At 39.5% G+C, this 13,951-nt stretch overlaps 1 protein-coding gene across 1 annotated transcript in view; it reads right to left on the bottom strand.

Moving 5' to 3' along the window:
* The window catches only part of HYDIN (HYDIN axonemal central pair apparatus protein), a 478,970-nt gene that overhangs the window by 258,989 nt on the left and 206,030 nt on the right, over window positions 1–13,951 (bottom strand). Inside the window, exons 13-14 of the mRNA XM_072967685.1 lie at window positions 10,198–10,397; window positions 1,588–1,712 (exon numbers count right to left, since the gene is read on the bottom strand). Coding sequence (XP_072823786.1) covers window positions 1,588–1,712; window positions 10,198–10,397 — 325 coding nt within the window. The remainder of the gene's footprint in view (window positions 1–1,587; window positions 1,713–10,197; window positions 10,398–13,951) is intronic.

Raw genomic sequence — 13,951 nt, 5'->3', positions numbered from 1 at the left:
TACCCTTCTAAAAGTAAATCCAGGAGAATATATTAATAATCTTGGAAAAGGCTAAGATTTCTCAGCAAGAAGGTGAAAATCATTAATCTTAAAAGAAAAAATGATCATGTGGATTTCATTAAAATTAAAGACTGGCTCACCAAGAAACATCATTAAGGAAATGAAAAGGCAATCTACAGACTGGTAGAGAAAATTAACAATACTTATATCTGAAAAATGACTACTACTCAGAGTAACAAGTTACAAAGTATTCTTACAAATTAATGATAATAGGAAAAACAACTCAATAATAAATGAGCAAAAGACTTGAATACTTAATTTTAAAAAGATACATGAAAAGCCAACAAGCACATGCAAAGGTGTTCAACATCATTAATCATTAGAGAAGTGAAAATTGAAACCACTAGAAGACATCACTCGATATTTCTGTATGCCTATAACGAACAATATAACATTATGCATGGACGAGGATATGAAGCAACTGGAATGCCCATGCTTTGTTGGTGGGAGTATAAAATATCACTGCTTTGGAAAACAGATATCCCTGATGGGTTATGTGCTGTACTTTTAACCTTCCACTGTTGGGTTACACGGGCCCAAAACACCCCCGTTTGTTTAAGCTAGTCCAGGTTAGGTTTGTCTTGCTAGCAGCCAGTGACCTGTGGACAACACTAAAAGATAAGGAATACAGATTGTGCTACTGGTTATGTGTTGTATGCTGGGCAGTGTGGAACCAGGACCACTTAACCACAGGTCCTCAGTCAAGGGCTTGAAAAATCAATGGTCCTGCTCAGATTCGCATCCACAAAGCCAGCAACCCTGAACAGTGACCTAGATGTCATTTGTCGCTCCTTCCCTGGCTGAGCACTTCTGTTTCCTCCCTATGACGCCCTTCTAATACAGACAATCTGGGTCAATCAATACGAATAGGTAAGAAAGAAGTGAGAAGAAAATGAGAAAAATCATGAAATAATAAATAGCAGTAATAAATATTAATTTGAAAACCAACTTGGAGACTTGCATAATGTACAAGCAGTCTACATGACCATAAATTAAATATTTGCAAAAAACAAGTGAATTTTTGTCATTATGAAGAGTGGGGTCTTTAAGAAAATGCTAGCAGCAGTAGACAGAGGGCTATTTAAGTAAGATGTTAAGTAATATATTTGCATATTCTAAGAATTAGAGTAACTGGATCTTACATAAACTAGTGGAAACACACAATAACACTTTGAACTGGAGTTTATATTTTTAAAAATTTAAACCAATACAGCAGTAAATGGAAAACCCATGAGGCATTAAGTTACTTTCAACTTTCCATTTATTATAAGTGACCTCAATCTACCAATGTAACTTCTGGATATGGGTTCCTTCCGTCCCTCCTGAGCCCTATATTTCTCAGGCATTCAGCACTGGAGAAACTGTTAGGTGGGATTTACATCCAGCTCAACATGATTTCTGCTGGAGGCATTCCTTCTTTAGTTCACCCTGTGGGTCTTAGCTTACTCTAATACAGCCAAAATAACCAGTTCCTATTTTGCTTCATCATATTTTCCATCTGAACTTTTAACAAAGAGCAATGCATACCTGTGTCGTAATACACAATAAGTCTTTCACTGTGATTGCCTAGAGTCTGTGGCTCAAACTCCACTTCCAGTTGCATGGACTGTCCTACATTAAGAGTTCCAACAGATGGCTCTACAGAGAAGGGCCTGCAATGCACATGGAGACACAACATCAGAACACATTGCTTACTAGTGTGAAGGGAAGGGGCATGGAGACCGGAGCTCTAGGTCTGCAGTTAGCACAGATCCAACACCACAATTGAATGATTCAGAAGTAAAGTATATTTTCCCCCTAATGTGAAAGAACTTTAGTTTTAATATTAAAATAACAGTAATAGTACAGAAAGTGTAAGGAAAACTTAAATAATGCATAATATTCTTATTTGTATCCTTGCCATTCAGCCATTCTTTTAACATTCATTGATAGATTCCAGTAAAAGACAGACTTATAACATGTACACAAATGCTGTAATATGCAAAACAAGAGTACCTCTAAAGGGATAAGAATCAAGTTTCGTGAGAGTTCGGAGAAGATAGGGTTTTATAGTGGAAAACATATTCAAGTTCCAAAAGGAAAGTAATCATCCAGTCACATGAGGATAAGTTGAGGGCAGTTTAACAAAGGGCCTATTTAAAAGAGGGGAAGGGGTGTAGGGGAACTACAAGAGATGATGTAATTGCCCAAGGTTATTAACAGTAGAACTGTTACCACCTCTAGGCCCAAAGAGCCAAGGAGAAGGAGTGGTTTTGAAACCAACAGAATCCTAAGACACTAGGGATAAAAATAACCTAACCTCATATCCCTAGTCTAATTGCCCACTGGGACTTCCAGCAGGATAAACTCAGCCAGAAGCCAAAGGCATGGGAGCCTATTGACCTGTGCCAGCCCCCTGGGTGACAATACACTGGAGAAGGGTGGAGAGCATTTGGAAAGGCAAGCTAGGGACATGTTCTGTGTCTTGAAAATGGAATTTGGGTATGTAGACCTTACGTGGAGGTTGGGTGGATTTGGGAACAATAGAGTTGAGTTTACTGTCCTGGAAAGGAGTAGCAAGAGAGAAGCTGGATCTGATCATAAAGTACCTTAAGTAATTTACAGAGCTGTTCCTTCTAAATAGGAAACCCAGCCTGTTTAATTATTTTCATGGTCCATTTCAGTTCTTTAAATTGCTAGTTTTTCAAAGTAATGTGCTGGACAATGTATCTGGCAGGCTAAGCTGTTTCTGATTATTCACGTCTATCAAAAACATTTTTAGAGTCTTTGTCACTTAAACGTTCGTTCCTTAAATCTTAGATAATGAACTTATTTTCAGAAAACCTAAGCTTTCTTCCATGAGGGTACACAGCTGACGGCAAGGGTGGCACTTGGTGGTCCCTGAGAGCATCACTGCAGGACCTCCAGCACTTCCTGCCATGGACAATGGTTTATTTTCTCTGGTGCCCTCTATTTGGATCGCCTTCTCCTTTCCCTTCTTTACTTTTTCATTCCTCTGTCTGTCCATTTCCCATACCTGCAGCACCAGTCCACCAGTAAACCCCAGGCATTGCTACAGGGGCACTGCGAGGTAGTAGTTACAAGCCTGGAACCAACTGAGTAAGTGCAAAACCCAGCTCTGCCATGACCTTAGGCAAGTCATTGAAGCTTGGGTCTCTTTATCTGTAAAATGAGGGTAATGATAGCATCCACTTCACAGGGTTACGGTGAGGATTAAAGGAGTTGATATAGGTAAAGTGCTTAGAATAATGTTTGGCACATAGGAAGTGCTAAACAAATGTCTATCATTATTTTTGTTATTGCTATTGTTATCTCCCTCCTTGGCAGCCCGTAGATGGAAAATGAGCCAGAGGATGATCCTGGGTATTTAGATGAGTTTAGGTGCTTATTATCAGCCCCTCAATCCTTCACATTGCTCTAGAGATGTTGTAAAACAAACAAAAAAACATACACAGGACCTAACATATCAATCTCTTGTTCAAACACCTCCAGTGGCTCCCATAATCTATGTAATAAAGTTCAAAGTCATAGACTTTCAAGGTCCCACACAATCAGCTCCCAACCAGTTTCGGCCTTCTCATTAAACAAATATATCTGTCCAAATATCCTAAACAGCTGTCACGTTCCACTTCAGGCTGGAGCGAGTCGGGTGGGAGGAGAGGGCTTTATTATCTTCACCCATAACCTTCACAAGCACTGCACCTCCTCTCCCTTCCAACCAGACAGTGTCCCCTACCTAGACATTCCAGAACTGCTAGGGTGGAATAGGAACACTCACCATTTTCCATGTCATACTTCCAGAGTCACCTGTTTCAGCCCAGACTCGAAGTTACCTCTTAAATAGAATCTTCCCTGATTCTCCCTCTTATTCATAATATCTCTTTCCTCTCAGAGGCTATAACTTTATTTTTACTTCTTACTTCTGGTTCACCTTGTACTGTAATTAGTTTTCATGCCTGTCTCTCAATAGCTAGACACTCTTGAGATGAAAGGAAACAGAAAGCAAATAAAATTTAATGAGCATGTACTCTACGCTGGGTGCTGCACCAGGCACTTTACATATGTCAATTCTTTTAATCCTCAAAAAACCTTGAGAAAGTAGGTTTTGTTATTTGCCTTTTAGACATGAGAAAACAGATGCTCCAAAAGGCCAGGCAACTGGCCCAATGTTACCCAACTAGGTAGTGGTAAAGCAGGGATGGAAGCATGCCTTCAGGATCAAGTTCTTTCTGCCCACCCCAGACCACCCCTGAATATGGAAGCCACCTGGTTAGATTATTCATCTTTGTGTCTCTCACCACCTCATGAACAGCTCTTTACTCAGAGGAGCCTCTCAAAAGAGGCTGTCCAACTGAATTATCAACTTTTAAAGGGAAATAAAAAATATCTCTAATCTTAATTAATCTATATGACATCTTGGTGTAACAGAAAAGGAGTAGACTTTTGATGGGAGATGAAGGTGAGTCTCACCATCTTTAAAGTTCTTTCTTTCGTTATAGAAGAATCTGAAGAATTAAGAACTGGGCCCAGTTTCATGGCTTTGGGAAAAACAATGTAATATTTCCTTCTATCTCTGCTTCCCTGGTTCCTAGTATTTTTCTTCCTACACTGTGCTTTCATTTGCTTCTCAAACATCTCTTAGTAGCAAAAGAACAGTTTTGAAATGAATTGGATAGTATTAAATTATAGAATCTAAGCTAATTTTCTATGGACAAAGGAACTCTTCTTAGGACCTCCACAAATCCTAATTTCATACAGTGGTAATAGATTCTTTCCTTTTGTGCTACTTGTTGGGTTTATATTAAACTAAACTTGTTCAGTCGTTAGAAAATCACCTGGGATAGCCACTGCTACTTAGAGCTGTCTGAGCTTCCTCAATAAATCAGATGTTAATTGGATAGAGTGTGTTAAATTCTGGTGCTTAAATACTGTCTATAATTTGATTTTGTATTTCATTTTCCTACAAGCAGACAGGCTGAAAAGTCTAGAGAATACCAAGTACCAGAAAATGCTCTTCCAAAGAGGTAAAAGGGTTCCTCCAGGGTATAAGGCTGGCTCTGTCTACCAAAATATTTGGTTTTGATATCATATCCTCATTACTACCAAATACCTGATTAAGGAGGGAATTCAGGTTTGTGACAAATCAAGAGCCACAGGAAAGATTTTGAATTTTTATTTAATCCACTATAAATTGCTCTTAAGAAAAACTATTCTATCCAAATGATTCAGTATTTTAGCAGAAGACTAAATATTGGTTCTATTATACCAAATACTGAATATAGTATTAGTATAGTATTTTTCCTTCAGATAATCTTTCTTATTCCTAACTTGAGGTTTTAGATTTTGAAATTGCTTCTTAATCCTTCCTATTTCACCATCCAAAATTAATCATACTTTAATAGTCAAAGTTACTCTGGTACCTACTAGAGTTTTAGGTCAAATTTGTAATAAAGTTGAAGAGTAATTGTTTATGTTCTCTGTATATTTTATAGCACACTGTGGCTCCTTTTATTAGTGTAAAAAAGATTATGCCTCTTTTATAGTATTTGGAGCATGTTTTTTATTTTAAATTATTGTAGAAGTTTATAGCCGTAGCTCCGCTGTTGTGATATACTGTTGGTTAGGCATCCTATAAACATTTATTGGGCACTTATTTATTCTAGACACTTTGCTAGATGCTGGGGACAGACAAATGAAAAGAGATATAATCCTTGCATTTGAGAAACTCACATTCTAATGGAAGCAACAGACACATAAAGGGAACTTTATTTTTTATAATTTATATGAACCTAGCCATTTATAAACTTAACTATTAATTAAATCATTGTTTTAAGGAAAAAATATAATTTTTTAAACAATTTCCTGAGGTATTATTTCTAACTGTATAATGACTGTAAAAGCAGAAATACCAACAGACCCTGAATTTTTTACTCCAAATTCTCAAACTATATCCACTGCTCTACCATGTCTATTGACAAACATTTTGTCAGCCTCAACACTGTCTGGGCAACACAATCACCTGTGCATTTTTAAGAACAGATACTCATCAGGGGATCCCCCCAGAGATTCTGATTCAATACAACGTGACCACAAATTCAACAGCATCCTTTCTTGTTGTAGTCACTAGGGTTTTCAGTTGCAAACAACAGAAACCAATTCTGGCTAACTTAGAAAAGGGATTTATTGAAAGGATTTGATGTAGCTCAGAGAACTGACATCATGGTTGGAAAACACATCTTGTGGAAAGAACATAAAACTACCATTTCCTGCAGAGTCTTAAACCAGAAAACAAAATAAGCAGGAAATTGAATTGAAATACTTGGTTACACAGAAGATGAAAAAGATGAAAAGTCCAATTGTAATGGTGGGAAAGGTTGGAGAATGGTAACGGCAGTAAGCCCTTTCCACCACTGGGCTGGAGACAGAAGGAGAGGAAGAAGTGTTACCAGATCCTGGGGACCTGGCAGAAGCTGGAACCATGGTAGGTCTGTCAGAAAGGAGTTAGAACAAGAGAGCAGATGCAGTCACCTGCTGCGGACTCTGCTGAAATCAGAGAGGCAGTAGGAGAAATATTCTAGCTTCTTCCTGCTCTCCAGTCTCCTTCCAGTGCCTCTCACTGGTCAGACCCAGCTGGAATCCAGCAAGCCCAGGACAGCAGGGCGAACACAGCTCTACAGTGATACCTGAGCAGAGCCGGGGAAGGGCAAAGAATGAATATGAAGGTAAACAAGGCCAGAGCCAGCCCATGTTTATTTTAATCCAGGTTTTGTTACTAACTTCCTAAAGGAACTTGAGTAAATCATTTCCCTTCTCAGACTTTACTTCTTTCATCTGTAAAATGGGCATGTTGGACTAGAGTTTCTAATGTCATTATGATTCCCGGCTAGTCCTTAAGTTAGCTCACCATTTTACCACAGAAGTGTTTCTATACTAGGAAAAGATGATTCACATTCATAGTTATAGGGAAGAGAAAAGTTTTAGATCTTTTCCTGTAACTTCACACTATTAAACCTGTGATTTTGTTTCACTTCACATGAATGTATTATGTAAGAAATTGCCATTTATGTATAGTTTTTAGGGTTAAGTTTACAGAACAGAGGATATGCTGTCTGTACCTATTTTTCCACCTTAGGTGGATTCGCTTTTTCATTGAAACAATACAATGTAACAGGAAGTTTTTAATGTGTGTTATTTTTTTACTTAACGTGCATAATGGTTGTGAAAGGCTGTTTTTTTAAATATCAAAAAAAAACTGGTTCTTTCTAAATCATGGTGAGCCAGCTGAACAACCTGCTCCCTCTCCTTCAACCAAAATACATAAGTCTCACCATGAAATGACAAACAAAGGTTGTATAACCACTTTGACAACATCAGGAGACACTGATTTTCAAAAGAACTCTCCCTCTGCCTCTGATGATTGATTTATCTAAAGTGGTTCAGAGTCCTGCTTCCACCTAGGCTGCAGAGAGCTGGAAAGAGTGTCTTCCCCAATCTAACAATGAAAAAAATCCAGATAAACAACAAATATCACAATTTTTCTCAAACCCATCAGAGAGTTTTGGTTGCAGGGCAAACAAGTGACCTGAAACCTAAAAATGGACAATCTCTGCCCCTAAGGAAGATGAGACATGTGCACGTGGTTTCACCTGTGGCAGACAGAACTTCCCTACAAGCAGAAGAGATGGTGAGAGAGGATGGACCAGAAGAAATAGCCAAAGAGATAATGGCTGAGATTTTCCAAAAATAATGAAAGATCCAGGAGGCTCAGAAAAACTCATGCAGGACTGAAAGCAAAACTAAATAAAAGCAAAAGAAAATCCTTGAAACAAAAAGCAAACAAAAACAAAACCCACACCTAGACACATCACATTCAAACTGCTAAAAACCAAATATAAAGACAAAATCTTGAAGGCGGCCCAAGAAAAAGACACAATTACAAACAGAGGAACAAAGATAGGAATTACAGCAGACTTCTCACTAGAAAAATATGAGCCAAAAGACAATGAAGTTACATCTTTAAAGTACTTTTTAAAATGTGTATATGTAACTGTCACTTCAGATTCCATATTGTAGAGAAAATATCTTTCAAAATATGAAGGCAAAATACTTTTTTTTCAGCTAGACAAAAACTGAGAGAATTTCCATTAGATTTGTGCTACAAGAAATATTAAAGTAGTTTTTAAGCCAGGAAGAAATGATACCAGACAGAAACTTGGATCTGCGTGAAAAGGTTCAGAGAGAGTGGTGCTCCGGGGACACATGGAAGAATAAACACAAATTCCCTCCTGAGGAATGCGCCTCAACCTGTATTATGGCAGCCTGGCTACCTATAATGTGCCAGCCCGAGTAAACTTGAAAACCCATCCGAAAATACCTAGAAAGACTGGATAAAATATAACTTACATAGAATGTGTAGCTGAGCATGCAAAAAAAAAAAATAAATAAGGCAAATCCACAGGATTCAAAAACAAAGAAGAAAAAAGAACCAGAACAATAAGCCTGAAATGTGGGTTTTAACAGCCCTGCTGGAGCAGGAGACAAGGCCTTGGGATGGTCAAGTTAGAGGACTGGTAACAAAATCCCCATGTAAACCTGGGAAATTTGAAGGGCTACCACAACATTCTCCCATTAGCACAAGGGAAAACGTCTATCTCGGTTTTGAAGGAGAGAATCTTTCTCTAGGGAATTCATAACTTTGGACATGTATCTTATGCAGATATGAGGCTTAGATATGCATGATCAGTCCAGGAACCATTATGCCAAGAAATTAACAGAAGGGTAGTCTACGCAATCTAACATTTGAAACCAAGCAGGAAAAAATGCTAATCCTTTCTGGAGAGATGTGTCCTTAAACTAGCAAAAGATTCCACAGATAAAGCCCTTCTGAAAATGAGCTCATGATACAGCACAATACATGCACTTAAAAAAAAAAGTCATAGAAAAGAACTTGACCTTCCATCTCCTGTTTTCCCAAGCTGGCCATTCTTGTTATGATCTTGCTAATCAGCCAGTGTTTTTGTGTCCCATAACAATCATTCTTTCCCATCTTAGGTTGGTGAGGGCAAAGATTGTCCTATTATATTTATATTGTCCCATAGTGTGAACTATACTGTAGCTACCCCATAAATAATCCGATTAAAGTCAAACAACTTCACTTACTAGCTATGTGCTCTTGAGAAAGTTATATAACCTTTGTACTGCTCAGTTTTCTCATCTTCAAAGCCAGCAATAGCAGGTTGAGTTTCTCTCACATCTTATCACTCTGAACTCTTCTTCTGCTTCCCTCTTCTATTTTTAAAGATGTTTGTGACAGCCTGGACCTGCCTAGATAATCCAGGATAATCCCCCCATTTTAAGGTCAGCTGATTAGCAACCTTAATTACATCTGCAACCCTAATCCCCCTTTGTCATGTAACACTACATGTTCATAGGCTCTTGGGGATTAGGACATTTACATATTTGAGGAGACATTATTCTGTCCACCACACTGGCAGTAGCTCATTTGAAGAAACAATAAAAGAAGACACACTTACTATATAGCACTTGCTATATACTAGCAGTTATGTTTATTCATTCATTTATTACTTACAACAACCTTATAAAGTGGCTACTATACTTTTCCCCATTTTTTCAGATGAGAAGACTGTGGGTGGCCTGAAAAGTGGGATTCTCCCCTAGAGCCTCCAGAAAAGAACACAACTCTGCCGACACTGGGATTTTAGCCCAATGAGGCTTCTGATCTATTGAAATGTCATATAATAAATCTGTATTGCTTTAAACCATGAAGTTTGCAGTGATTTGTTACAATAGCAGCAGAAAACTAATACAGTCAGTCATAAAATTTCAGTCAAAATAAACATGTTTATTAATAGATTCCCATGAGAGCCAATCTCTATGCTAAATAGGAAGACTCTTCTCTGGCATTTCAGAAAACCATCCACATCCAAACAGGTAACCTTGAATTTTGCTTTCCTCACGGGATGAAGAGGAAGTCTGCCCCACATCAGGGAGGTCTCCCAGCCTTGCAACTGAAGATTGTAATAAGCAGTTGTACCCTGACTGCTAGTCTAAGAAATGACCTGTGCTGACTAGATTTAGCTAAAATCAGTCAAAAACAAGAGCTGAAGGAATGCATACCTACAAGTTTTGATGTGAAACACAGCATCTTTGTTGCCAATGTTTCGCACCAGCAGAATCTTCTGAGTGCTGTATTTGACAGGGCAAGTAGAAAAATTCAGTTTGTCAGGAAAATCTAGGATAGCTCGTGCACCTCGAGCTTTGATGGGTATGATAAACTTTTCTCTTTCAGTAACACAGGTCAACATATGGGCATAATCCTACAAGAGAAGAGGACAATCATTATTTGTGGAAACACCAACATGATCGAGATAACTGCAAAAAATATGGCTGTATGACAAGCATCTTGCAAAACAATTGAATATATTCTATGAAACCTTCTCAAGACAATTAAACATGTACTTTCAATGAGATACTTTGTTCTGAGAGAAAGAGTACAGTTCAAGTATTAAAACCTACAAGCTAGTAAGGAAGCTAATGCTTCTTGTGTTTCCCAGATATTAGGGAGGTGGGATAGGGGATAGTCAAGGCACATGCTTCTTTAGATCAGAGGAGGTTCACACCAGTTCCCTCATGTCATCATTCTGAACCCTACCAACTTAATCCTTCATGCCCATGTGTTAGATTGATGGCTCCAATTAATGGTCTATGACCACACTCTTTGCAATATGAGTGTACAGCTTCTGCATCATGAGTGGAGTCTATTTCTTCACCCTGTGCTTTGACCAGTGGAATATGGCAGTGGTTATGCTACGCCAGTTCCAAGCTAAGGCCTCAAGAAGCTTTGGACATTTCCACTCTTGCTCTTGAAACCCAGCCATGTAAACAAGACTGGTCTGGCCTACTGTGAGAGCCCAGATGTCTCAGCCAGGACCATGCTAGACCAGCCTTCAGTCCCAGATATGTGAAAGAGCCCAATCAAAACAAGCTAAGTTGCCTACTCAACTTATCAGTGGGCCAGTCAAGACCAGCTGAACTGTAGTCTTGTGAGCCATAATAAATGTTTACTATTTTAAGCCATTGAATTTGGGAGTGGTCTGTTATTATACAATAATAATAACTGATACATAGTCCACCTTAAACCTGACCTCTTATGCAAAGCTATTACCAACCATTCAAAATAAAAATGCTGAGGCCTGGGCATGTATCTTCCCCAGTCTTGAGTCATGGGCATCTATCTTCTTCAGTCTTCAGTCGAATGCAACAGAAATGCTGAATTAAGTCACCCTTTATGTCCTCTCATAAGATAGAAGAATGGAACTCTCACCCTCAATGCAACATCAATGCAACAAAGAAAAGGTGAAAAGTAAACCCTCACCCCCAAGTTAATTGTGCAAGGAAAGCATTAACAGACCCCCAACAATAAGCCAGAAGCTCAGAAGTCACCATGAAAGGAATTTGTTACTTAAACTACATTCATTTTCCTTCATTTTAAGTTTCTCCATCATTTTTGTGTGTATTTTGGCTGCGAGGCAATCTTGGTAAGTATAAAGTCCACTGGGAACTTAAGTTTCCTTTTGGTAATCACGCAGTAAATGGTTTTCAGGGGTGGAGGTTTTTAAAAAACTCTCTTTGTGCTTTAGGCATAGAGCAGGAATGGGAATGTCTGACATACTGATTGACATATAGATCTGACCATGAACTCAATTTCATGAACCCTACTGGACAAGGAGAAAGCAGCGGTATCCTCGGTTTGTTTATTCATCCAACCATGTTTATTAACTTTTCAGGTGCTAGGCACGGAGCTGGGTCAGGGAATATAACTGAGTAGAAAACACAGATGTAAACACTTCAAGCTTACACAGTGATGGAGGACAATGAACAGGTAAATAAAGCATATCTAATATACAATGTAACACACAAACAAACACATAAATAAATATAAACATAAAATAGCCAGGAAGGCTCCCACGACAGACCCTTTACACCTGCAGCCTCTCTGCCTCCCTGAACTCCAAACTCATACTCAGTGGCCCAATAAGCATCTCATTGGATGCAAACTGTCCCCGTCCCAAAGCAAAGTCCCTGACTAATGCTACTGCCTGCAATTGTGCATAAAGATGTCCTGCCAAAGGGAAGGAATGGGGCCTGAAATCCAGTCCACTCTGCTGGCTCCAGCTGCACCAGCCCAGCATGGGAGCCTTTCTCATTTCCACAAAGGCTCCACAATGGTAACTGAAGTCCTGCTCAAGACCTTCCTTTCACCCTAAATCTGTTCCCTCTTTGCCTCCCCATCTTGGTACTGGGATCTCCATTCTTCCAGGGGCCTGGATTGAATACCCTGGAATGAAGCATCTTTGACTGCATTATTCCTCAATTTCTTAGTAAATTCTGTAGGACTGACCTTCAAAATACAGTCAGACCATGTCACTTCTCACTACCTCCACCCTGCCACCCTGGTCCTGGCCACTCCAATCTTTCCTGTGCTAACTAGACTCTTTATTTCAACTTTTGCTCCCCTAAAGTCTATTTTCCACACAAGGGCCAGAGAGATCCAGTTGAAACATAAGTCAGCTCAGGAAGCTCCCAAAGTATCCCAAGCAAAGCACTGGGGTGATGGTGAGTCTATGGCCTGGTGCCCCTGTCATTCCTCTGGCCATACCTCTCCCCTGACTGGCTCCTCCGCTCCAGCCACAGGCTTCTTTGCTGCCCCTTGAGCATTCTAGAGATGCTTCCCCTTCAGAGCTTTCAAACACGATGTTTATTCTGTCCAGAACATGCTTCCCTCCAGTTATTCACATCTCCCTCTCCCTCATCTCCTTCAGGACTTTGCACAATGTCCATGTTCTCCCTTAGACCTTCCCTGAAGGCCTTGTTTTGCACTTAACTCTCCCTCGCCTGTCCCGTCACTCCCCAGCCCTTCATTTGCTTTAGTTTTCCCAAAGCCATCTTACATATTATCTATTTTACCTGTTTACCAAGTCTGTTGTATATCTCCCCAAAATATCTCCAAGTCAACAGGGATTCTGTCTCTTGCATTGACTTCACATATTGAGTGCCTAGAACAGGGCTGGTACTTAGTAAATAGTTAACAAACATTTGCTGAAGACAAGCAAATGAGTAACATTAACATTGAGTGACGAGAAATACAGCATGAAAAGGGGATAGAGAGGGTTGGGAAAGGCCTCTATGAGGAGCTGACATTTCAGCAGAGACCTAAGTGAAGGGAGAAGTGAAGTTATGGGGACAGTTGGTAATCTGGCTGAAGCGTGACTCAGAGACTGTGGCCAAAGGGGAACAAGGTAAGGAGAGGTTAGAGATACAGCAAAGAGGTTGTAAGGGGCCAGATCACACCACACAGGATCTTGTAAGCCGTTGTGAGGATCTGAGGATTGCTGAAGACATTAATGATGCTGGAAGCTGATCGTGATGTACCTGATTTATGTTTTACAAGAACTACTAGCTGCTGTGTAGTCAATGAACTGTAAGGAAGCTAAAAAGAAAAAACGATGGCTGGTTAGGAAGCCACTGCAGTGGTTCAGGCAAGAGATGACACTGACCTGGCCTAGTGTGGTAAATGCTTAGCCTAGTGCTTGATGGGCAGTAAGTACTCAAGACATGTTAGCTGTCATCACCCAAATGTATTAAATACAGTGGCTCGTGTAAGGCACATTAAAAAACTCCATTTGTGTTTACTTTTGTTGTTAGGATAATAATAATAATCCTGGTAATAATGATAATAGAACAAGATAATTTCAGAGAACAATAAGGGCTTTGAAGAAAACAAAACATGGAAAAGTGATAACGTGGGAAGGGGCTGCTTTAGATTAGAACAACCAAGGAGGCCTCCCTGAGGAGGTGACTTTTGGATGGA

This window comes from Vicugna pacos, chromosome 9 (genome assembly GCF_048564905.1).
Source record: "Vicugna pacos chromosome 9, VicPac4, whole genome shotgun sequence".
Lineage (NCBI taxonomy): Eukaryota > Metazoa > Chordata > Mammalia > Artiodactyla > Camelidae > Vicugna > Vicugna pacos.
The sequence above is the reverse complement of the archived record's forward strand: the minus strand, read 5'-3'. Positions and strand labels throughout refer to the sequence as shown.